This window comes from Diachasma alloeum, unplaced genomic scaffold (assembly GCF_001412515.2).
Source record: "Diachasma alloeum isolate Michigan unplaced genomic scaffold, Dall2.0 Dall_scaffold_00200, whole genome shotgun sequence".
NCBI classification, from domain to species: Eukaryota; Metazoa; Arthropoda; class Insecta; order Hymenoptera; family Braconidae; genus Diachasma; species Diachasma alloeum.
In genome coordinates, this window is record NW_021680365.1 from 244,231 (window position 1) to 271,086 (window position 26,856).

The window sequence follows — 26,856 nt, forward strand, 5'->3', positions numbered from 1 at the left end:
AAATGCCACATGTAAAAAAATTCTGGGACCTGATGTCGAGAGTGTGAATGCCTGAATTCATTTGAATTCTTTAATCGAGTGAAATCACCAAGATTTGTGAATTAATCCGTCGTTTTACTCGTGTCAATTGATTGGTAATGGCACACCGAAAAGGGAGAGAATGTCAATTCCATTCTGCACTCTGTGATTGACACAAAATTCATCTAATACTGAAAATCTTTCACCTCATTCCCCAGCTGTGAAATTGAATGTCAATCTCCATTTGCTGGGCTGGAGGAGATCGAAGTAAGATCGAAGTTTCAAAATTTCAACTCTCTGAATTTCATTCGAAACAGGTGATTACAATTTCAACACTTTTTAGGCATTTGATTTGTTTTATGGAGAGAATTTCATATTGAAATTCACTCCGAGAATTTTGTCATCGTTTTTCTCTAGTGAAAAATGCGATAAAATGAGAGGAAATAACAGAAATTGAATGCATTCATTAATTACTGAGTTTTTTCAATTCTATGAATAATCAATGTTGATTTACTTTAGGGAGAGAATTTTATATTGAAATTCACTCCGAGAATTTTGTAATAGTGCAGTCTAGCCGGAATTTTTGCCAAGACTAGTGAAAAATGCAATAAAATGAAAGGAAGTAAAAGAAAATTAATTAATTGATTTAATAATTCTCTGAATAATTAAATGTAGTTATTTTCAGGGAATATCTCGGAATCTACGGGAGATAGCAAAATATTTGTCACAACCTTTTTTGTGAAGAAAATTGTGAGCTATAAAAAAAGGCATTACGAAAATTTCGCTATCTCCTTTAAATTCGGAGATATTCCTCGAAAATTCAGGTAAGCGCCAAGCGTTTTACCGCTTCGCCACTGAATTCGACTAAAAATTGTCATTTTTATGAGATTTCAGGGATAATATTATTGAATGAGTTCAATTGATTATATTTTTAAGTAATTCTTACCCTATCTATGAGTCCCAATTTATCGAACTTAATCCAAGACGACATAACAGTATTTCCAAGTGTGACTAGAGTCGATTTGTACCCAAACATAAACTCTCTGGCAGTCATTCTCACTAGTGGTTGGCTGTTTGTGCTGGTGATGATGCCGTTGAGGCCCCATATGATGGGGAGTAACGCATCCCTCTTGACATTTGCAATACTCTGGAACAAGCGAAGCATAAAGAGTGAAATCAGAAGCACGAAATCGAGATTTTGATCGCAGTTTATGGAATTGTCCACAGTACGATCAACAATATTACAAATTCTTAAATAAGTTCACGGATGGAAAAATTCAATGGAAAACTTTGCAAATTCGATAGAAAATTCTATTGGAATTCTGTTGAAACATTCTATTTGTTTTTTGAGTTGAATCTATTGGATATTCGATAAGAAAAAGTCAATAGATTTAGAATTTCTGTTTGAATTATTGTCTTGAGATTTGTTCTGTAAGAATGCTTGGCCATCAATTTTCTAAGTTTTTTCTATTCGGATTCTGTAATGCGGAATAAAGTAAAATCCAATAATTCTAATAGAAAAAATCTTAAGGGAAAAATTCGAACAAAAATTCAAAATATATTGACTTCACGGAGAGATTTGCTTTCACAGGAGATTCAGATAAAAATTCCGGAGAACTTGAAAAATTCCGTGACAGTTCCGTAAAATTTCCTAGAACCACATTTCGCTCCAGAATTACGGAAATGATACGTAATTTTTATGGAATATTTCTCTCTGTGTTTTTGCTACCTAATATGCAACAGAATCAGTGCAAAATAGGTAGAATTTTTCCATAGAATTCTAATGGAATTTTGTAGCGAATTCGCTAGGATTTCTATTGAATTTTATCAGACGCGTTGAAGGCCAAAAACTTCTTTAAAATACAAACAGAAATGTCAAACATTGTATAAAGCCAACGTCAGTGTAAATTTAATAATAAATTGAGCCCTTTAAACAAACAAAAATGAAGAAAAAACAATGAAAAAGCCAGAGCAACTGCAATTTCAATGGAAAACTACTGGAGTTGTCGATCCAAACAGTATTTAGATTCACGTAAATGAGTGAATTCAAACTATTTTCGTCTATAACGATTACACAATAACTATGACATACGACGTAACTTGCGGATAATATCGATTTATTTTCCACGGGAAAATTTTCTATTCGCATTGTAAATATTGCCAACATGTGATATATAAGAAATAATAAAAATCATGATTGCAATAAATTTTTTCTGAGATGTTTAATCAAACTATTGAAAAAAAACACGATTGTTCTCGTGTCATCGATTCGTCGTATCATCAACGTTCACTTCCTCATTCTTCAATTACTAATTATCTCGTCGTAACGATTCTTCAATAAAATTCATTAAACAGTAATTAACACTCGAGTCGTGGGATTTTCTTGAAACCGCGCATGGGAAGAAACTTCATCGAAAAACCTACCGAATTCTCTGGGAAATTCTATTGAATTTCAAATGGAGTTTTTGTTAGTTCTTTCGGATTCAGGAGGTTTTTTCGGAGGAAATGTTCAATGGAGGATATTTCATACAGAAAATGAATTTAATTCGATTTTTCTGGACAACTTATTCTATTGCGGGATTTTCTATAGAAATTCCTTGGCGGGAATTTTTCAAGTTTTTTCGTTTGAAATTTTTTTTAATGAAAAATAAAGAGAAAGAGACTCTCTGTCGACAATTAAATGGAATGGATTTTGTTATTTAAACTTTGCAGGTCTGAATTTGAAAGAAACCATTTTAGAAATCTGAAAAAAAATTAGGTAGTTCACTTTTGGAAAAAGATTGATGGAATAATTTAAAAAGTTGCAATTTCTGGAAATTTCGAGCATTTTTTGTAAGTAATTTATAAGCTGTCAATTTTCCACGACAAAAACCATTCGTTCGGAATCATAATAAATTTATTCATATTTGTAATGTTAGCAGAAATTGATTTCACGTCTAAAAAACTAAGGTTTCCGAAAGTTTAAACAATTTCCAAATTTTTTTTATGAACAACGAATTAAAAAAAAATGATACTTCGAATTATTCTCACGCAATTTAATTAACAAATTTGATGATTGAAAATGATTGAATCAATAGTGTGGTCTGTTGGATATTCTTAAACATATCCAATTAATTCGTTTAGCAACTTGTTTCCAAGCTAGATTAACGCCAGCAGGGTTAAAAAAATTTCGTCTGAATTTTCCGTGCCAAATTCAGGAAATTTTTATCGCGTTCAAGTTCCACCGAAATATCAGCCAATCTTGTCATTGAAAACTCAAATATTCGATTGATTGTCTGTTCAAATGATCTGAAAATCAATACAATACTTGATTTTTCAGTTGAATTACTCCGTAAAAATTCAGAAAAATCAGGAAAATTCAGGGAAAAACTGAAAATTCATGTAATTTTGTTTCTGAATATTCATGTTCCACTGAAAACTCATGAATTTCCATAAATTCTACTTAAAACTTGAAATTTCATAACCGTTTTCCCCCTAAATCCGATTCAATATCATAAGATTTATTATAACGTCTTCCACGAAAATTCAAAAAATTTCTAACAGTGGGGAAGGCCCAAGAATTTTCAAATTCACAAGTTGTCACCGATGAATAATTATTTTTTAATGCCTTTTAAATGTATTTTTCCACATCACGCTCAACAATTCAACTGAAGTCTACTCAAACTACTTCAAATGAATGATAAACCAGTTAAATGAACGAAAAAAACCGATGAAAAACGAACGACAAAACACTTTTTCTGGAGGATACATCGGAATGTTCCACGTACTCTGGGTTTTGACCTTTGTTTACTCAAGTTCAAAGAGACAAGTCAATTTGCGTGAGAAGTTACGTTCATTTTTCCGCTTTGTTTTATCGTTTTTTTTTATTCTGTCGATGATCAGTTGTGGATTACAGCATCGAGCTGCTTCCGTCCATGACTTGCAGGTTTCGCTCGGTAGCTGGAGGCTCTTTGTTTACATTAGGGTCGAAGATTTTTCTTCAGGTGGAGGATGATTGAAGGTTGGGATTTAAATAGACGAGACAATGATTTAGTTTTTGTCCTGGTTCTATTCTTAGATGAGATTTGCTTTGTTTGGTGATGAGTTTTTTCTAGAGTTCTTCGGGGGAATTACAATTTTCATGTTATTTATATGATTTTTATGGATTTTTTGCTTTTATTCGCGCGGAGAAAAATTGACGGGAAATACATCGCGATTTTGGAACACAGTATTGAAATTCTATTTTTAATTATTTATATCGGAAAATTCGCAACAGTAGTTTCTGCGATGATTCATGATTTGTCTGAGAGATTTTTAATAGGAAACAACCGATAGATTTTCATTTTTCAATGTGATTGAATCTTTTTAGATTTTTTGTTTGGAAACACAGGAAAAAAATTAATTAACCAACTTATTCTCTTCAGATATTTTCTATAGAATTCCCTCGGCTCAAATTTCCCATTTTTTTCATTCTATTTTTATTTCTTCTCATCGAGAAAATTAAATAAAAAACTTGGAAAATTTGAGTCGAGGAAATTCTATAGAAAATATTTCAATAGAATATATTTTCTATTGAATTTTCTATTGACATTTCAATAGAATCAGCCAAAAACTAATATAAAATTCAACACAAATCCAATAGAATTGCCTAGCGAATTCATTAGGTTTTTCTACTGAATTTTTTTATCCGCGAATACTTCGGGATTATTTTCAAAAAAATTATAATAATTTTTGGTCTAGAATTTTTTTAGAGAAAAGTTTGAAAAATGTATGAAATAAACATCTATTGAATATATATTCAACAACCGCAGAATACAATTAAATAATTTTCAATAGCAATCGATAAAAAAACGAATAGAAATTTTAATTGAATTTCGATCAAATTCAATTCAAGAAAAGAACGAAAAAAATTAACGACTCGAATTCAATTTTCATCGATTTTTTTCACCCATTTTCTCCCAACGGACATTGCAATTTAGTGTTTAGTTTACTTTAGGACTTTCATGAAACTTTTCATCGCAGAAAACAAAGAAACATGAAAATATTTAATACATCGGAAATTGAGCAATGCAGCTATTCTTTATGACCGATACCCCGCCTCGAGTTCGTTACATTTAAGAATAAAAAAATGGGATGCTCATCATGTCACTTTCATTCACGACAATGAAAAACTGTCACGCAAAGCGTGAATTGCGAAATTTCGCGTCTCTCGCGAGGTTGAACTTTTTGCCACACTGTTGCCCTATTATTTGCTCCAGTCTCCGCTCGTTCCAGTGGAGCAAGTGTCATTAAAAAAATCCCGGCTGTAATTGCTATTTTCGAATACTAAAATTGAGCAATGCGTTTTTGCCATATTTATAATGAGTGTTATTATTAACCGCGAGCGGAGTAATTGCAGGGAGACTGCGGGGTTTAGAGTACAGTGAGACGAAAAAATTTTGAAATCAGGAATAATATTCGCAAAACGACAAATTTTCTGGGGAGTACAACTGATTTTTTTGTCATTTCTTGCAAAACGTATTCTTATTTTTTAATGTCCTATTCTGAGAGTGAACGACACATGCTCTCAAACAAGTCTTGTTTGAATACAAAAAATCGTTGTAAGTTGTAAACATTTGACAAGCGTCTAGGGATGAATAACTTTTATCGCAAGAATAGACTCTGCTGTTCCAAAAAATTGTCATTTTCTGTGGAAGCAAAAAATTCCATTTCTAGCCCTCTCTATTCGTTATTCTATAGTTCCACAAGTATTTTGCGCTCTCAAGTGTATATAAGGGCCAGACACTAAGTGTGAGAATATAAGGGTCAAAAAGTGGAGCTTAAAAAATGAGGGTCGGAATATTAGAGTCAAAACCTGAGGGCCTGAATGTAAAGGTGAAGGAATGAGGGTCAGAATTTTAGGATTAAAAAATTCGGGTCAGAATATAAAAGTAAAAAAAGTGGGTGTCAGTTAATGAGAGTCATATAAGGGCTAAACAGTGATCAAGCATAATATATGACTTATATTTAGACCCTCATTGCCTGACACCCACTTTTTTTACTTTTATATTCTGACCCGAATTTTTTAACCTACACTTTTTGACCCTTATATTCTGACACTCAGTGCCTGACCCTTATATTACACTTAAGAGGGCTTGCTACAACCCGGCCTGATACAAAAGAATCATTTTCGAATTGAAATACCCATCCCCCAATTGAATCCTCCTCAGTTCAGGTATATTTTTTCTCGCGTAGGTAATTTCTCTCCAACTTGTTTCTCCGTTTATTTTCGGGGATTAATTAACGATTTAAAATCAATTTTCAATCGTAAATCAATGAAAAATAAAATTCCATTCACCAGCAAAAACAAAACTCATCCAACAACTTTTTTAATAAATACTTCATTCAGTCTTCCATTCACGATTGAACGCAAAAATTTGTAGCCCGCCGACCTGGTAGTATTCCACGGTTCAAGGACTGGAAATTTTTGAACTCAATCTCACGAATTTCTCTCGAAATATCCATCAACTGTGCGGGTGCAAAAATCAAGGAGCAGGAAGACCAAAAATATTCCCTCCCGACTTTTTATTTATGCTAATGTCACGTGAGTCAGAGTAGAATCTCGAGACCGTTAGGAGATTAATAAATGTCCCCAACGTTGGATGCAATTTTTTTATAGCTGGCGCGCACATGCGCTGGCTGCATATTAATCAGGGGCGCACATGGTAATTCTTCGTATTTTTGGAGAAACGTCACTGAAACTCAGTAGCGAAGCGGTAAAACAGTTTCAAGTGAACTTGGCGCTTATCTGAGTTTTCGAGGAATATCTCCGAATCTAAGAGAGATAGCGACATTTTCGTAATCACCTCTTTTGTAGCCCTCAATTCACTCTTCAAAAAAGGTTATGACAAAAATTTTGCTATCTCCCTTAGGTTCCGAGATATTCATATAAAACTGGCCGATGGTAAAAATCGACTGGAACCGTTTTAACGTTTCGCTCCTGAACTGAGTCGACGGGATTGTTTTCTTTGGGAGATCGCACAGGTTTGCTTCTATTTTTGGCGGCGAGTGGAAATTTTTTCAAAAGTCGTGAATTGTTGTTGTTATGCTCGACTCACACTCAAAATTTTCAGGAGTCATGACTCCGAGGTACTTCGCCACTGACGTAGTTAGGTTGCAATTGATTTGATGAATATTCTTAGAGAGTGACCCAATTTCTGGGGATTATCGAATCACATTTGCGAGTGATAATCGGGGGGTCAGAGTTCAGCGGGTATTTTTACATTTCGGACGTGATCTACTTAACGCTTGCACAAATTTTGTTTCTTAGCGATTTATATAGACTAAATATATCAGTGAATTATACAGACTTGTGTATACTATTTCATTGGATCTAATGAGGGCATACAACCTCCATCATTGAGTGACACACCCTGAATTCGAAATGAAGTCGATTTCACGTGATTACAGCGTTGATTCTGGTAATTACCGACAAACAAACGATGTCTAAATATTATATTATAAATAAAAAATTACATTCCACACGATTTCAATACACTGATAGAAAGGATTAGTTATTTTTAACGAATGGATTTGGTTGCAGACGAGGGTCTATTCAGCCTCACCGGTTCATCCGTTAACTATTAACGAATATTCATTTGGTCATATTCAATTTTACCATTCGTTAATAGTTAATAGTTAACGAATCTCACTTGGAATAAATGAATCTGTCTATCAGTGTACAAATCATAAAATCATTTTTTTTAAATTCACCTAAAATACTCATAATTTTGTCGTATTCAATGAAGTAGTGCATTTCGATACAAGTGCGACATTTTTTTAATTTCCCGTTTGGTTCGTCGAGCCATTGAGTCATTGATACTCTGTTCTTTAAAAGTTCTTTTCGGCACGAGGTGAACGTAGCAGCAGTACCAAAACTAAATATTTAATAAATTTGAGTGAGACCTAAACAGATTGAAATTCATTTCCTAATATTTCATAAAAAATTCGACAATTTCGGGGCATTTCCAGTACGAATATCAGTTATTTGAAGAATTCAACAGCGGAATTGCTACCGTTAAATTACTACTGTAGAGACCAATGAATGTAATTGAAGCTTCATCAATTATTTCCGTGATCATCCATCAACTGCGCAATCATCGTTGAATTGTTATTTATCGGAGTTAATGCACGGGAGGATCTTCCCCCAATGACTCGGCTAATATCAGTCTGACTCACAAGACATGTCTGCGTTGCAAACACGTCTGGTGAAATTCAAAGTCAAACTCCAGCCTAGTTGCGACAGGTTTTCAGAGATTTATGTTCGGGTGACGTTTTACATGAAAGTGAAAGATAATTGAACTCACTAGTAGTGCTATGTTCGGCAAGATTAGCATATCTCCCTCGGTGCCGTTGCTCTTATCGGGCTGGTAGACCAGGGGGTGGTGGGGGTATGATGTTACCGTGCCGTTCGGGTTGAATGTGATGTTGGAATGCTCTAAATATTCTCTGAAACGTAAAATCTCAATGAATGGTCACACTTTTTGCTTTATAAATTTAATGCATAAGGAGGTAAATCTATTCACAATTATCCCTAAATTTTATCAATTGTGTTAAGCATTGAGCGTTCGGGGATTTTTATTAAAATTGATTTTTTGACTGTAGGTATTGTCGAGCCCTATCGATCGCCATCAATTAAAATCTCATTCATCGATTAGTTTTTTAATTTTCAAATTTTTTCGGAAATCGGTTGTCCCACACGGAGAGAAATACTCAGTAAAAATTACGGAACTCACAACTCGCTCACCGATTACGGAATCGACTCAGAAAATTTAAGTGACGACATGGTAATTTTTCACAGGAGATTCAGATAAAAACTACCGAACGCTCTGGAAAAATTCCGTGACAGTTCCGTAAAATGTCCTACAACCACATTTCGCTCCGGAATTACGGAAAAGATGCGTAATTTTTATTGAATATTTATCTCCGTGCACGATAACTAAAAAAATGTTCTGAATTGATTGAATGATGGCTTAAAAAATTTGTTTGGATGTCCTTTTGACCGAGTTCGAAGATGAAGGCGGCAGCAATAATCGTGATTTTGATTTATTTGAAAATTTGCAAAAATTTTGTATTTTTTGAAAATCAGAATTCCGGGGATATCTTTGAATATCATGCTTCAAATGAATTTAATCATAGCTTAAAATGTTTGTTTTAATGCCATTAAGTCGAAGTTGAAAGATGATTACGATAGCTATATTGGTTGATTTGATTTTTATGATGATTGTTGAAAATTTCGAATTTTTCATGAATTTCCCTGAAAGTCAGCTTTCTGATGGTTCCTTCAAACGTGATGTTTCAAATTCATTCAAGTATGTGTAAATAAAATTTTTCTATTAACATTTTATCGAAGGGCTGAAGAGAGAGATAGAACCGTAAAAAAGACAATCGGTTATACAGAAAAAAGAGATAATAATAATAATGATGGTGATAACATTGAACTAAGTTGAAAATCTGAGAATTAGTTGAAAAGAAATCTTATTCAATTTAATAAAATGAAATAAACAATGAATTACACATGTTTCCCAACGGTTCAAAACGAGAATTTCTGTATTTCTAATTCAACCCAGTGCCGATTCTTCAATCTGCAATTATTTGTGGAGTTAACCGTAGGTTTTGCCATGAGGTAATTAAAAAAATANATTTTCAAATTTTTTCGGAAATCGGTTGTCCCACACGGAGAGAAATACTCAGTAAAAATTACGGAACTCACAACTCGCTCACCGATTACGGAATCGACTCAGAAAATTTAAGTGACGACATGGTAATTTTTCACAGGAGATTCAGATAAAAACTACCGAACGCTCTGGAAAAATTCCGTGACAGTTCCGTAAAATGTCCTACAACCACATTTCGCTCCGGAATTACGGAAAAGATGCGTAATTTTTATTGAATATTTATCTCCGTGCACGATAACTAAAAAAATGTTCTGAATTGATTGAATGATGGCTTAAAAAATTTGTTTGGATGTCCTTTTGACCGAGTTCGAAGATGAAGGCGGCAGCAATAATCGTGATTTTGATTTATTTGAAAATTTGCAAAAATTTTGTATTTTTTGAAAATCAGAATTCCGGGGATATCTTTGAATATCATGCTTCAAATGAATTTAATCATAGCTTAAAATGTTTGTTTTAATGCCATTAAGTCGAAGTTGAAAGATGATTACGATAGCTATATTGGTTGATTTGATTTTTATGATGATTGTTGAAAATTTCGAATTTTTCATGAATTTCCCTGAAAGTCAGCTTTCTGATGGTTCCTTCAAACGTGATGTTTCAAATTCATTCAAGTATGTGTAAATAAAATTTTTCTATTAACATTTTATCGAAGGGCTGAAGAGAGAGATAGAACCGTAAAAAAGACAATCGGTTATACAGAAAAAAGAGATAATAATAATAATGATGGTGATAACATTGAACTAAGTTGAAAATCTGAGAATTAGTTGAAAAGAAATCTTATTCAATTTAATAAAATGAAATAAACAATGAATTACACATGTTTCCCAACGGTTCAAAACGAGAATTTCAGTATTTCTAATTCAACCCAGTGACGATTCTTCAATCTGCAATTATTTGTGGAGTTAACCGTAGGTTTTGCCATGAGGTAATTAAAAAAATAATGGTAAATGATGGGAGAAAAGGAGCGGCGGATATAATGTATGTAGAGAGGATCGACATTTCCCAACAAATAAATCATTTCTCCCGTTGAAGGGAAGGGTCAATAGAATTGTGAAATCTACATCATTCCTCACACCCTTTCAAGTTTTCTCCAGCAAAGAATACAGGGCGTGAAAGGGGAATTATTGGGAAAGGCTGGAAGGTCAAATTGCACAAAGCCAATTACGAATAAATCAAACTATTGAGAAAATAATGAACCGAACTCTCCATCACCATTCCCACTTTCTGCTTCGTTTCCCGCCTGATAGAATTATGACACGTGTATCTGATAGTAGAAACGAGAGATTGACGTAGTAAAGGAGAAACAGCTGTTCAGCTGGATATAATTACTTCCTAATGACTCACAAACACTTCAATCGAACTAGATTTCGAAAAACAAAACCTTTCATCAGTTGATTCATGAAAGCGAGCGATTCAGAGCGAGTGAAGAATAAAAACGGGTTTTGCAAAAATAAAAATGAAGATATGTGAAAAATGATATCATCTCGAGGCCACCGTTTGAATAATGAGTGATTAATGTGTTGTTGAAAAGCTGGGATTTATCATTTCTCATGTTGAGAATTATATTTTCGCTTTATTCTGGGAACTACGGGAAGGCAATTTTTTATGCAAAAAATTATAGTCATCCTCAATCTTAATTCAAGACACGGAGAGAATATCCCCGGACCTACCTGTACACATAAGGTCCAACCTCCTGAAAGCTGAGTTTGTCAGCCTTCCCAGCGAGATAATCCTCGTGATTCGTGATATTAAATAAGTACACCTTAAGATACAATTCAACAGGTGGCTTCCTCCACAGCTCGAAGATCTCCCCGTTATCTCCGAATATCACCTTGAGTTTGAAAAGCAACTCGTAGGGCTGAACCACCATCACGATGCACCCGAACGCTAGGCCCAGCAGTCCCAGGGTCATCAGCACGAATATACCTGCGAAATAATTAAACAAACGTGAAAAATCAGGAGGTAACTCGGAGTTGTTGTTGTCAGGTCAATCGATGGAGTCCATAATATCAATTTCCTTCGTTCACAATTGACATTTTTTAGAATATTAACACAGAAACAGGGGCAAAATGGACCATATTTAATTCAAAATTGCCCTGGACTTTGATATCAACCCTTGGCTGAATAAAATGTCTTGAAGTTTTAGACGAAAAAATTGGTTTTTTAACGAAGAATAGGGTTTAAGGATATTCAAGTATTTTGGCGATTTTTTCTTCAGTGAAATGCTTTTCTACTTTTGTAAGTCGAACATCAGAGCTTTCATTTGAACCTCAATTGACCCTGAATTTCGGGACATTTTGCAGTGATTTTATTATTTAAACATTGCAGGTCTGAATTTGAATGTCAATATTGAACCGTTAGAAAACATTTTAGAAATCTGAAAAAAAGGAAAGTTTACTGTTCGAGGGAAATTGGGGCAAAATGGACCATATTTAATTCAAAATTGCCCTGGACTTTGATATCAACCCTTGGCTGAATAAAATGTCTTGAAGTTTTAGACGAAAAAATTGGTTTTTTAACGAAGAATAGGGTTTAAGGATATTCAAGTATTTTGGCGATTTTTTCTTCAGTGAAATGCTTTTCTACTTTTGTAAGTCGAACATCAGAGCTTTCATTTGAACCTCAATTGACCCTGAATTTCGGGACATTTTGCAGTGATTTTATTATTTAAACATTGCAGGTCTGAATTTGAATGTCAATATTGAACCGTTAGAAAACATTTTAGAAATCTGAAAAAAAGGAAAGTTTACTGTTCGAGGGAAATTGGGGCAAAATGGACCATATTTAATTCAAAATTGCCCTGGACTTTGATATCAACCCTTGGCTGAATAAAATGTCTTGAAGTTTTAGACGAAAAAATTGGTTTTTTAACGAAGAATAGGGTTTAAGGATATTCAAGTACTTTGGCGATTTTTTCTTCAGTGAAATGCTTTTCTACTTTTGTAAGTCAAACATCAGAGCTTTCATTTGAACCTCAATTGACCCTGAGTTTCGGGACATTTTGCAGTGATTTTATTATTTAAACATTGCAGGTCTGAATTTGAATGTCAATATTGAACCGTTAGAAAACATTTTAGAAATCTGAAAAAAAGGAAAGTTTACTGTTCGAGGAAAATTGGGGCAAAATGGACCATATTTTATTCAAAATTGCCCTGGACTTTGATATCAATCCTTGGCTGAATAAAATGTCTTGAAGTTTTAGAAGAAAAAATTGGTTTTTGAACGAAGAATAGGGTTTAAGGATATTCAAGTACTTTGGCGATTTTTTCTTCAGTGAAATGCTTTTCTACTTTTGTAAGTCGAACATCAGAGCTTTCATTTGAACCCCAATTGACCCTAAGTTTCGGGACATTTTGCAGTGATTTTATTATTTAAACATTGCAGGTCTGAATTTGAATGTCAATATTGAACCGTTAGAAAACATTTTAGAAATCTGAAAAAAAGGAAAGTTTACTGTTCGAGGGAAATTGGGGCAAAATGGACCATATTTAATTCAAAATTGCCCTGGACTTTGATATCAACCCTTGGCTGAATAAAATGTCTTGAAGTTTTAGAAGAAAAAATTGGTTTTTGAACGAAGAATAGGGTTTAAGGATATTCAAGTACTTTGGCGATTTTTTCTTCAGTGAAATGCTTTTCTACTTTTGTAAGTCGAACATCAGAGCTTTCATTTGAACCCCAATTGACCCTAAGTTTCGGGACATTTTGCAGTGATTTTATTATTTAAACATTGCAGGTCTGAATTTGAATGTCAATATTGAACCGTTAGAAAACATTTTAGAAATCTGAAAAAAAAAGGAAAGTTTACTGTTCGAGGGAAATTGATTAAAAAATTTAATAAGTACAATTTTTCAAAATTACGAGCATTTTCTATAAATAAATTACAAAGAATCAATTGTCTACCACAAAAATGATTTATTCGGAATCGTAACAAATTTATTCATCTTCAGAATTTTTTTCATGCGTAAGAAGTGAGTTTTTCAAAAGTTTAAACAATTTTAATTATTTATTTATAAACAACGAATGTTTAAGAAATAATAATTCTGTGCAAAATGTAATTTGAATGCCACTGAATATTCGAGATCTTTTTGAATATTCAGATCTTTTCCTTTGTCGAAATTTTAATGTAATGTTGTTGGGGTGGATCAGGATCCGAAACGAGTGAGAATAAAAAGAAGTTTGGGCCCTCGGGCAAGGTCGCTGCGACCTTGAGATACACCGGCCATTTACCGTCCGTTAACCTGAACCAGTTGAATCGAATGTTCTCGGCTGTGTGTCATTGAGGGTAACCATTCCGAATAAGGAGGTAATTTTATCTGATACGCTCGGGAGAGTACGAAAAAGGTGGTTTTATCAATGAGCCGAGTGACACATTTTCGTGGAATATATTAATCGGTGTAGGAAAAATTTCATTGATCTGAAAACATGTTTGGTGAAGGCTCGATTTAGATGCTTGAAGTGCGTTTTATGGAGTTGTGTGTGCATGCTTCCACGGATAATTCACGTCAGACGGTGCCTTTTCAGGATGAAAATATCTCATATAGAGGAAAATTCATCAACAAATATTTTATCCCTGAGTTACAAGATTGCTAAGATTGATTATTATTGTTTCATTTAAGGGTTAATTTCTTGCCTGTGATTATTAGACAGCCGAAACGAAAAACTGTTAGACATTTATTGCAATTTCAGTCATAGCGTCATCTGAATTTTCGATTTCGTGAGGTTGAATTCAATTTGAAATGATAGCGTTCACTAAATTTCTCATTCGTCTTGAAAACTCAAGAAAATTGGGTTTTTCATGTTAACTAATCATTGATTTTTCAATGAAAGCTTGAATTTCCAAACTCATCCGGAAAATTGAACATCACATACAATTCGATTTTCAATAGATTAAGAATTCAAAAAAGTTGTCTGAATTTTCAAATATTTTCAAGGTTTTTCAGTGCCGTACGGACCTGAAAATTGATAATTCAGCAATGAAGAAGTACACAGGAATTTAATGTAACTTCATCGTTGTCAAAAATCAAACTTTTTCACTTGAAATTTCAAGATTAATTTCCTAGCAATGTAGTTAAAAATTAAATCGAATTGCCGCAAGGTTTCGCTCATAAATTAATCAAAATCTGAACTTAATTAATTTCTGTTGTAATCAAAAGCATAATAAATATTCTAAATTGAGCATAAAGTATGACCTCTAGACCTTTAGAGAATTAATTCCATTTTAATACCGTAATACTACTTCATTCAACTAGAAAAATCCCAGTGTCAAATTCTCCAAAGACATTTCCAACAGGCGCAGCTCAGATACTCGAGATAACATTACAGACTGGTGCGCTCACTCCCCCCGCTAATTACCATTTGAAATTGACACACTCAAAGGTCACGATTCTTGTCATCAGAATTAATCGTTCGGCATGAAGCCTCCGCTCGAATCAAATAAAGACAAATTACCGCTGCGGATGAAAAATAAATCCAGTTCATGTGAATGTTCACCCATAAATCGATTAAAATCGTGCTTGATTAATTCTAGTTGTCAAGAGAACAATAAATCCTTCAAACCGAGGCTGAAGCAAGCCTCGAACCTCCCATTTACCCCAATTTCCAACGCGGCATTAAATCTCTAATCTCTCCCGTGGAGAAAACAAAATTCCGTTTTAATTGATTGTCTTTCGCATTGCAAAATACCGTCACGAAGTCCATAATTCTGGTTGAAATACCACTGTTTGGTATTTGTGCAATTGAATTTTTTGTCAGCCATAAACCCGGGAATGGGGACAGCTCCTGTGTGACCCGGGGAAACTTCGAATGGGGATGAAAATGTGAGGAGAATGATGAAACAGTCAATGGGGAATCCTCGGGCGGAGAGTTTTCAGAACGAGTGTACTCTCCGCTGTACACACACTCGAACGGTCAGTGACACACTGCATTTTCACAGGTGATTTTAAGTTCGCGTTGGACGTTGCACAAGCGCGTAAAAGTCACGACTCAAGTCACGTAATTCATTTGCGTAACGAGAGGGGAATTTCATTTTTTCTCGCCCGCTCTTTCTGCTGGTCTCTTCCGATTTTATCGATTCACACGGACTTCACTGCGAAAACCAATGTCTTCAAGACTTGTTAAAGATATCCAAGTATCTTTTACAGTTCGGTACGCGGAGAGAAATTTTTGATTAAAATTATCCTATCGTTCTATAAAAGTGGATCATGAGTCATCGTTTCCTCATTTCTATCCAGAAATTTAGTAAAAATTAATATATGATGATCAAATTTTATTCTACGTTAGAGAAATTTTATCCTGATAAAAATAAAAATTACCGTGCCGGTAGGACAATAATTACTGTACCGGTAGGGTAAAATTTACCAACCGCTCTAGAATGTTCGTTGTTATCTACATAAAAATTATTGGACTGGAAGGGTAAAACTTATTATGCGTCAGGATAAAATTTCTCTAACGTCTAATAAAATCTGGTCATCATATATTAATTTTTACTAAATTTCGGGATAGAAATGAGGAATCGATGACTCATGATTCATTTTTATAGAACGGTAGGATAATTTTTATCAAAAATTTCTCTTCGTGTACAGAGCACACTATCGATTTAACCATTTCCAGTCATCAAATATGTCAATTAAAATGCGCAAAAAAATTGTGAAAAAAATCATGAGTATCCAGGGTCATTCGAATTATGTTTTGCACGGGATTATCATTTTTTTTCATGTTCGTTGGTTATGAATGAATGATTGAAATGGTTGATGAATAAATTTGTTACGTGTTTTTTCCGGTGAAAATTGATAGTTTATAAATTATTTGTAGAAAATACTCGTAACTTTTAAAAATTGCAATATTTTAATTATTTCATCAATCTTCCTCCGAAAGGAAACTTTTCAATTTTTTTTTCAGATTTTAAAAAAGTTTTCTATACTGATAGAAAAAATTAATTTTTTTTTTCAGTGTAACAGTTTAATATCGAGATTCCAATTCAGACCTGCACTGTTTGATTGATAAAATCATTGCAAAATTCGACAGCAAACGTAGAAAAGCATTTCACTGGAGAAAAAATAACTAAAGTGCTTGGACATCCTTCAGATCGTAAAAAACAGTATCTACAGTAAAATAAAACTATTTCTGTATTTTATGAAATGAAAAAATAATATGAGATAGAATAAAGCAATAAACATTCTTTTTATTTGTTGGGGCAAATCGGCAGTTCTTTTTTTCGCCAGAAAATTCAATCGTCACCGGTTTGCGGTATTAATTGCTCCACGGAGTTGGGCCCGATGATGACGCACGGACGGAAGCATTTTAGAAAACACTTTACGGAAATTTCCTGGGGCTCGGTCCCGTGATGCTGCGACGTCTCCGGTCGTTTGAAGGTAGTCGGATGGATTTTAATGCCCTCAGACGTGGGATTTTATGATTATTCATGGATATTGAGGAAAATTTTGATTGGGGAAATGGAGAGAGAAAAAAAGAGATATTTGTTGACATTCGAGGGAATCGCGAAGTATTTAACCAGTTTGAGAGTGAGATGGCTATTTAATTGTTTGATTATATCCCTAGTAAGTGATTTTCCCAGGAAATGTCGAGGAATTTTTTCAGTGTTTCGTCCTAAATCGATCTGTCGGCAAAATAATTTCATATTCAGGAATGAATAAAGAATTACTGAATGTAGATCATGGGAAATTGGAGAAAATGAGTATAAAATACTATTGTCATTATCATTGTCAATTCGCGACGTTTCGATTAATATTTAATTTTCCTCAGGCTCTGAAAACCATCAAATACAAGCAAATTCATCGATTAATTGACTCATTGATTTAAATAAAGAATTCACTTATTGGTCCATTAAATTTTTGTCTAAATATACATCAGAGAGGCCATGAGGATAAATATTATTAAACAACAATTCATTCATTATTCACTTTATTGCGAAAATTACGGGCGAAAGAAAATAATAAAAAGAGTACAAAATAAAAAAGACACGTCCGCGGAAAAGGACACGAGATAAAATAATAACGAATGGGAAAGAGACGATCGCATGTGAAGGTGGTTGAAAGGGAGAAAGATAACAAATACGCAACAATAAAACTATCTTGACTATAAATTATCTTGACAACGAATGATATTAAGACAAAATATTGACAGATTTTTCTGTTTGTTCTAAATCCACTCATTGACCAGACAATTAGCCATTTAGGAATAGATCCAAAAAACAAAAATCAATTTACTTAAATGGAATTGATTTGTAACGTCATTAAAGAACTATATCAGTAGAATTAATAACTTTAATGGCTGGTTAACTGAGCATACATCTAACAGGTCGTGAGGATAAATATCCTAATCACTGAATGCTCGAGTGATTACGATATTTTTATATTTTTGACCGATAACCTATTGCCATTTTCTGGGAAAAAAAATATTTCCGGATTTTCACTTTTCACTCGGGCCATAAAAACTACTGAAATATGGATATGGGTGAGGGACTGGGAAGTATTCAGAGGTTGTAATTTTTTTAAACAATCCACACCCCTCCGTTCCTTTCATTTCAATCATGCAGGGGTTACGAGCGACCTAGCTTCTGTTATGAACGCGGTACATGATGCTCCGATGCTGTAATCCGAGTAAACATTGGAGAGGCGATAACGCCTCCAGAGTGAGTGAGTGAAGGAGCAGTTCATTGCCCCGCGTCGGTATTAACTCATCCATTGAACTCATCATGTTCTTGTGAATGTTTATTTATGACACTAGGCCCGATAAATCGCGATTCTTGGCCTCGCTTGAGGCCAAGTGACGTGAAATATTCTATGTCAGACGGCGATAAAAGTATTATCTGACGAATGTGATTATAATCCTGGATCATAATCACATCGTCATACTTGTCAGACAATACTAGTGATGCCGCGAGACGCGAGAAAAACGAGACGAGACGAGACAAACGGGATGAGAGACATGACGAAACGAGAAGAGTCATTCGAGACAATGACAGCAACGAGACGAGACGAGAACAGCCGGTCGAGAACGAGAGAAACGAGAGGCGAGATGAGACGAGATGAGACGAGAGGAGACAAATGAGACAAGAGATATGAGGAGACGAGACGAGAAACGAGAGACGAGATGAAACGAGACAAACGAGACGAGAGACATGACGAGACGAAACGAGAAGATTCATTCGAGACAATGACAGAAACGAGACGAGACGAGAAACGAGAGACGAGATGAAACGAGACAAACGAGACGAGAGACATGACGAGACGAAACGAGAAGATTCATTCGAGACAATGACAGAAACGAGACGAGACGAGAAACGAGAGACGAGATGAAACGAGACAAACGAGACGAGAGACATGACGAGACGAAACGAGAAGATTCATTCGAGACAATGACAGAAACGAGACGAGACGAGAAACGAGAGACGAGATGAAACGAGACAAACGAGACGAGAGACATGACGAGACGAGACGAGAAGATTCATTCGAGACAATGACAGAAACGAGACGAGACGAGACAAACGAGACGAGAGACGAGACGAGATGAGACCAACGAGACGAGAGACATGACGAGACAAACGAGACGAGAAACATGACGAGACAAACGAGACGAGAAACATGACGAGATGAGAAGAGTCATTCGAGACAAACGAGAGGCGAGACGAGACGGGATGAGACGAGACGAGAGAATCTCTCAATTCTCGACGAGACGAGAGAAGAAATTGCTCTCGTATTTCGATACGAGACGAGACGAGAGAATTGTTTCCTGATAATGAGACGAGACGAGGAGATGCAGTTTCTCGTCTCGTCTCGCGGCATCACTGGATAATACTTTTATGTCACTAGGCCCGATAAACTTTTTTCACCGAGCAGAAGAGCTGGTGCCTGTACCGCTCAGCGGGTAATATCACCCACCCGTATTTCTCAAATTTATTTTTTCTGTAATTATGTAAATATTTGATAACAACGAGTAATTTCAACAGAAATTTTCAATTTCCCTCGTGGAAACATCGTTGAAAAAAATCCCAATTATTTCCTACCGAATTCTTAAAATATTTCGACCCCAGAATTTAAGATTTTTCAAATTTTCAGTCGGGAAATTATTGTCTTTCTTCTGCTCAAAAATATAAAATTTCATTGAATTTTCTCTGAAATTTGAATATTTAATGATCCCCACTAAATTCAATGTCATCCTCTTGAAAATTAATAGTCAACTGTCCGTGAAATTTTAATTTTCTCTAACAGGGAAGCACTGTAATTCCGCATGTTGATTCGAATTTGCAATTATTCCGAGAAAATTTTCCTGAATAAACAGACAGAAAACTCCAATTCTCGAACGGAATTTATTGAATAATAAACCTTCATCAGATATTGTTATAATATTCAATAATTTCCTTCCAACAAAGTTTATTCAATTTAATGCTTCATTCATTGACTAATGAATTCCATTAGATATTATTATAACTTCGAATAATTACCGAAATCTCTTCCAATACAGTTTATTCAATTCAACCGCGCCATTCCTCCGAGTGTTTCCCAATTAAAAAAAAGAAATTGAGTGAAACATCACGAGAATTGATTAGCTGTATTCTAACTATGACAATTTGCAATTGTTCATACATGAAAAATTATGAAGAAACATCCGGATATGGCTGAAGCCACCTATCTGTGACCATGGGATTTCCATAGGTAATAAACAATCAATTAACCCGCCGCGCTTGGTCAGTTGACAATGTAAACATTAGCCCTGAATGGACCTGCCGACTTAATTATAATTTATGTAATCTCGCGATCAAAGGTAACGCATGCATTCAGTGGTACAAGAATTTATCGACTAGGTTGCGATCGAGCGTAGAAATTGAATGGGAGATTTTTGCATGCAAGAGGTCGGAAGGATCTGGAAGGTTCTCGCCAGGAGACGACCGGTTTCGGGTTAGTTGGTCAATTGCACTTGTTTGGACGGGAGCCTCTGCCCTGGAGCACTCGCCTCGTTGTTGTTTTTTCGTTCGTTAGGGACTTGTTGACCGGATCATTCTGTTTTGTATTTTTTGGGGGCCCAACATCCAACACCAAATCCCGTGAGGATTCTCTAAAATGGTCACGGCCGATGTATTTAATTTCTGTATTATCTCCGGAATATTATTCGGACTGCTAATTTCAATAATTATTGCTCAAAAATAAATGTTATTCAATTTAATAATGAAATAAACAATTAATTCTGTAGCGAAGTGGCAAAGCGATTTAAGTCAATTTTGACTATTGGCCAGTTTTCAATGAATATCTCGGAATCTAAGAGAGATAGTGAATTTTTTAGCATTACCTTTTTTGTAGAGCCGAGTGAGACCTACAACAAATGTAATTACAAAAATTTCGCTATCTCCCTTAGATTTGGAAATATTCCCCAAATACTCAACTGGGGGATAAGTCGATTTGAACTGTTTTACCACTTCGCTACTGAATTACGTACCATATAAGAAATTGATGTGCATAATGACTATTCGGAAGCATTGATTAGTAAAAATAAGGACATCATATGAAGACAAGAGCAATTTCCCACACGGAGAGAAATGTTCAGTGAAAATTGTCAGAAAAAAAACGTAAAAATTACGTTTCGAAACGTAATCCGCGAGGGAAGTAAAATTCAATAAAAAGTGTGAGTCGGAACGGAAATTGTACGAATCGCAACGTAAATTCTACGATTTGTTCCGTAAAAATTAACCACCCGTCTGATGACTCACCGCTGTGGGGACAACAAGTCGTTCCGTAATTTTTCCCCAACGATTGAGAAGTTTAACGGAACGGAACGTAGAAATAACTCACCAGCTTCATAAAAATTGTTGAACGTTCAAGAATTTTTGATTTTGGAGACATAATAAGTCGGCAAATTTCTGTAAGATTTTACTTCTTCGGGAAAAATTACGTGACAATTTCGTACTTTGTTCGGTGATGAACCGGAAAATTCACTGAACGTTTCACATTTTTTCTCTTCCATTCCTATAAAAATTGTCGGAAAACGATTCTCCATTGCGAATTACGCGAATTGTTCCGTAATTTTTATTGAATATTTCTCTCGGTGCACTTGTTTTTCCTATGAAATATTTTGTGTTGGAAATCTCTGTTCAACAAACAGCGCAGAAAATGTTGGAAATTTTTCAGTGGAAATCCGATGAAGAAATTCCTCAGTTGCTGTTTTACGGAATGTCCCTAAAAATTTCGACTTTCTCACGGAAAAATGCGCAACACGCGGAACCGATTATCAAGGGCAAAGCCGCCACAAGCCTCTCGCGTGTATTTTCATTTATAATTGTCTTGCATAAAGAAAAAACACTAATTTTCAACACGAGGGATTTCCACAGCACGATGAATTCGTTCTCGATCTTGACGCTCACGAGCTCAATTCCGGCTGTGCTAGCATCCAGCCGGCACCTGATTGAATAAAAAACCCATAAATCTACAATTCCACGATATCTAAAGTCATTCGCCATTTGTGCCGCGGTGAATAGCAAAGAAAACTCTGACAACGATCGCAATAATTGGAGGTGGTTATCATCATCTGGTGATCTGATTTGAATACTAGACAATTCAGAATATGGAGGAGAAAAAAAATAGGATGACATTATGTGGAATTTATTCTCAATCTGTGCATTGATTATTATTTATAATAATTGGTTCTCTTGTGCGGGGGTCAGAAAAGTGAACTGATAGCATAGACGCGGAAAGAATGTGAAATTATTTTTTACTGTGGGAACATAGCCATTCTTAATTTGAGAAATAGAATGCACAACCGTACCTTCCACACTCGAAAATGTACCATTTAACATAGTAATTTTGGAGAAGCAAATGGAAAACTATGACTTGCTGAATGAAAAAATACGGCTGACAAAATTAAAATATGATGGAGTCCGTTGGAAAAATTACTGTTGAACATAGTAAAAATTGAGAGTCAGTATAGTAGAAAATGGCAGCATAAAAGTTGAATTTTCGATTGCCACGACTAAAATTTAGGAGTATAAACATGAATTTTTACTTCGTCAGTTAAAAAAATATTCTCTCCCCCTTTCAAAATGAATATTCGTGGAAGAGGACGAGGGAGAGGGGGATTTTTTGAATAACCGAAGTGAAAAACCGTATTTAATCTTCTTCATCATCCTTGAAAATTATTATCAATAATTTTGCTCCACGTATATTCATTCTGAAAAAGAGGAGGGGGGAGAGGAAGGATTGAATTTTTTAGAATTATAGAATCCGCCAGCCGGGCCGTTGCGTGGTCGACGGAGGGAGGAAATTCCAATAATTGAAAACAATCGACGCTCTCGTTGTCCGCTAGAGTTTTTACTAGTCAACATATTAATTTCTTCTATTTCCTCGAGTAAAATGTAGGATGCGCGAGAGTATAAACTAAAGTTTTAAATCGTAAGAAAAAATTACAATTTAACATAGTAAAAACTCATACGATTTAAGTAATTTCTCTTCGTTCAGTAGTAAAAATTGGTAAAAAAATGAAGCGTTGTTAACACTTTATTTTATACTGTTTTGTCCGTTAAAAATGACTACGTTAAATCCTAAAAGATGAATTTCACGTTGCAAACGTGTGATTGAAATGAATCAAATTTTAAAGTTTTTCCACCCACAGCTAAATTTTTATCTTTCTATACAACTTATCCTATTGAGAAATTCCCTATTAAAAATTCTCCGACTTAATTTTTTCCACTTCATCTCCTTTCCCCTTTCATTAAAAAACAGAAATCTTCATTCGGTTTCTCCCAGCAATTTAAAACATATTCGAGTTTGTAAAATGTTGTTAGAATCAAATTATCCCCTCGTACTCGTCTGCAAGATAGTTAAACAATTATGAAAAACCTAGAAATTGGCCTCTGAAGTATAGAAAACTGCTGAGAGAGGAATTGAAGCAAGATGTTGAATAAGGAGTAGAACGAAATTCCGCCGATAAATGAGCGCGCCTTCAATACAAGAAGAACGTAATTCAATTATTCCATTTCCTCCCGTAATTATCCCCTTTAGGTTATCAAATGCGTTATTTTCAGGCCGCTGAGCATTCCGTGACTCGTTCTGCATCCATCGATCAACTATTTCTCCTCTCTCGATTTTTTTCTCCTCCAGCGAATTGGAGAAAATATGACTAATAGCCGGTGATATCGGAAATCTACGCAGATGGGAGAAAAAACCGATGAGGCCTGAATGGTGGAGGATTCCATCCAGAGTTACGACGGGAAATGAAGGAGCGAGTGGTTTAATTCCGCGGATTCCGATGAATCACTGTGTTGTTGTTGGGCTGGATATCGAAACATTCGTTTGGATTTGTTTGAACGGAGAATTTGGCGATCCAAAGACGTCTAAATAACGAGCGAGACCTTCGGGTGGATTTAGGAATGCTGGTTTCATGCATAAATTTCACTCCATTAGTACAATGAAAGATATTTTGTTGTGGGGACGAGTCAATATAGATATGGAGAATTGTTTTGATATTTTCTTCTCGAGACATTGCGTGTGTGGTCCTCGCGCTTTTCGGAGTGGTGGCTCGTGTGTGTATCATTGATTCCGTGCGAGTACTCAATTAACGATCGGCGGAGTGACTCGAATATCATGAGGTCCTTCGGACAATGTCAACAGGAGGATATGGCGGACAAAGAATTGCTTAAAAAACTCGGTGACTCCATTTTTTCGTAGAAATCAGTGGTTTTTTCTCAGGTTGAAATTATTATTTTTGGTGTATTGAGCAATTTTTTTTTAGATGATCGCAGACTTTAGCAAACGAACAAATTATATAAATTGGAATAGAAAAAGCAAATGGGGAATAAACTAGATTAGCATGTAAAATTATTAAATGTATTAATCCTAATAAAACATCAATTTCTCTATTGACACTTTTTCATCATGTAAAAATTCACATTGTTATTAATTATGGATTACCTCGAGAACTAATCTCTTTAGAGACAAAAGTGTTAAGAACTTTTTGCAGATAATTAAATTTTGCGCAAAAAATATATTTTCACATTTTCTTCTAAAATCACTCGTTATAGAGATAATCGCATTCTAAACCACATGCAAAAATTATGAAAATAAGAAATCGTAAAATGCGAAATAAACAAAACTTTATCGAATTTTCTATATCTCTGGTCCAAGCGGAAGAATTCAGATGAATCAAGTCTCATTTTAAAGTCTATAAAAATACCTTCAAAATTAAAAAAAAATCATGAAATTTCATTCTACCAATCTTGACCTACTGACGATTAAAAATTCGCTCCTAAAACTTATTTCAATTCGAATCAATTTCTTCATTGTTCCCCGTAAAATCCTTCAATTCACCACGTGGGCGTCAAAAGTAGGAAGTTGGAATGGAAAAACCTCACCTCCCTGACAGTTATTACAATCCACGATTCCACCTCAGCATAAAAGACCTCTCGAAATAAAGGTATAAACTGAAAAGGTGACTGTACACATTCAGCCCACAGCGAATCTCGCTGCGAAAGACTCGTTCCGTTGGTATATTTCAATCGTAATTCCGTGCACATTGCACGTGGTCCGTCTAGTAATTACTTCATTATTTAACCCAAGACAGATTTAGGTATAGCAGTTGATGCATCGGTGATTCCCATTGGTCATTGTATCCATGCACATAAATAACTAAATTTAATTCAGTATTTTCCGGTGTAACCTTCCAAGATTGAACGTCTGATTTGTTTTAATCTCGATGATGCCGGGACTTCTTGACTTTCATTCTTCTCTTATATATTCATTCGTTCAATGAATCACTGGATTTTGTTGTGAATTTAATCAGGAACTAACATTCTGTTGAAGGTCAGGATTTTTATGGAATGGAAATTCTAGAGTTGAGGAAAACAAAAAATTTAACAAAAGGGAGTACAAAATTATTGTATTAATGCATTAATTAATGCATTAATGAAATATTTAATGGACTAATGCATTCATTGATGTATGCAATGACGATATTAAATTAATGTCTCATAAAGAAATAATTACTACAGCGTTAAATATGAATTACAATTATTTTTTGAGTGAAAATTCTAGAGTTAAGGAAAACAGAAGAAAAATTAAGAAAATGGATTACAAAATTTAATTGTATCAATTCACTAATTAATGCGTTAATTAAATTGATTAATTAAATTAATCTTTTGCAAATAAATAATTCTAACACTGACAAAAGGAATCACAATTATTTTTTGTGAAATAAAAATTCTAGAGTTGAGGAAAAATCGAAATTTGCCAAAAGAATTCCAAAATTTAATTGAATTAATTCACTAATTAATGCATTAATTAACTATTTAATAGATTAATGTATCAATTGATGTATGCAATGGCAAAATTGAATTTATCTTCAAGAAAAAAATAATTACAACACTAATAAAAATGAATCACAATAATTTTTTTATGAAATGAAAATTCTAGAGTTGAGGAAAAACCGAAATTCGGCAAACGGAATTCCAAAATTTAATTGGATTAAGTCATTAATTAATGAATTAATAAAATAAAATTTATCTTTCACAAAAAAAAAATACAACGCTAAGAAAAATAAATCACAATAATTTTTTTATGAAATAAAAATTCTAGAGTTGAGGAAAAACCGAAATTTGCCAAACGGAATTCCAAAATTTAATTGGATTAATTTATTAATTAACGCATTTATTAATTATTTAATAGATTAATGTATCAATTGATGTATGCAATGACAAAATTGAATGTAGTTTTCACAAAAAATTAATTACGACACCGTTAAAAATAGCGCGCATGAAATTTAGGCACGTCGCGACTCTCCAATAGGCGAATTTGAATTATCCGATTTCATGTAGCAATGTTGAGGCATGTGGTGAAAGCACGTGTGGATTGTACTCGAGGTGTGCTCGATGAATCGAGCGTACGAGTGCCCACGTTTGCATGGCTCTCGTGTAATCTTTTTTCACTCATTTTCAGGCGTCACGAGAACAATGAGGCACGGAATCGTCTGACCGTGCCGAGTATTTTTCTACTTTTTGTGACTAGAGGTGTCGGCACGTGGAGAAGTCATCGGCTTTTCGTTCATTCATACTCAGATTCTTCCCTCGACACCTCGTGAGGACGATTCATCGTGAAAATGTGTGTGTGGATTTTTTTTTGGGTTTAATATTGTCTTGCGGGAT

General features: G+C 34.7%; 1 protein-coding gene across 1 annotated transcript in view; it reads right to left on the bottom strand.

Moving 5' to 3' along the window:
• Positions 1–26,856, bottom strand: part of LOC107035697 (scavenger receptor class B member 1) — a 41,725-nt gene that overhangs the window by 9,856 nt on the left and 5,013 nt on the right. Inside the window, exons 2-4 of the mRNA XM_015253243.1 lie at positions 11,384–11,639; positions 8,343–8,484; positions 965–1,165 (exon numbers count right to left, since the gene is read on the bottom strand). Of these exons, the coding sequence (XP_015108729.1) occupies positions 965–1,165; positions 8,343–8,484; positions 11,384–11,639 (599 nt within the window). The remainder of the gene's footprint in view (positions 1–964; positions 1,166–8,342; positions 8,485–11,383; positions 11,640–26,856) is intronic.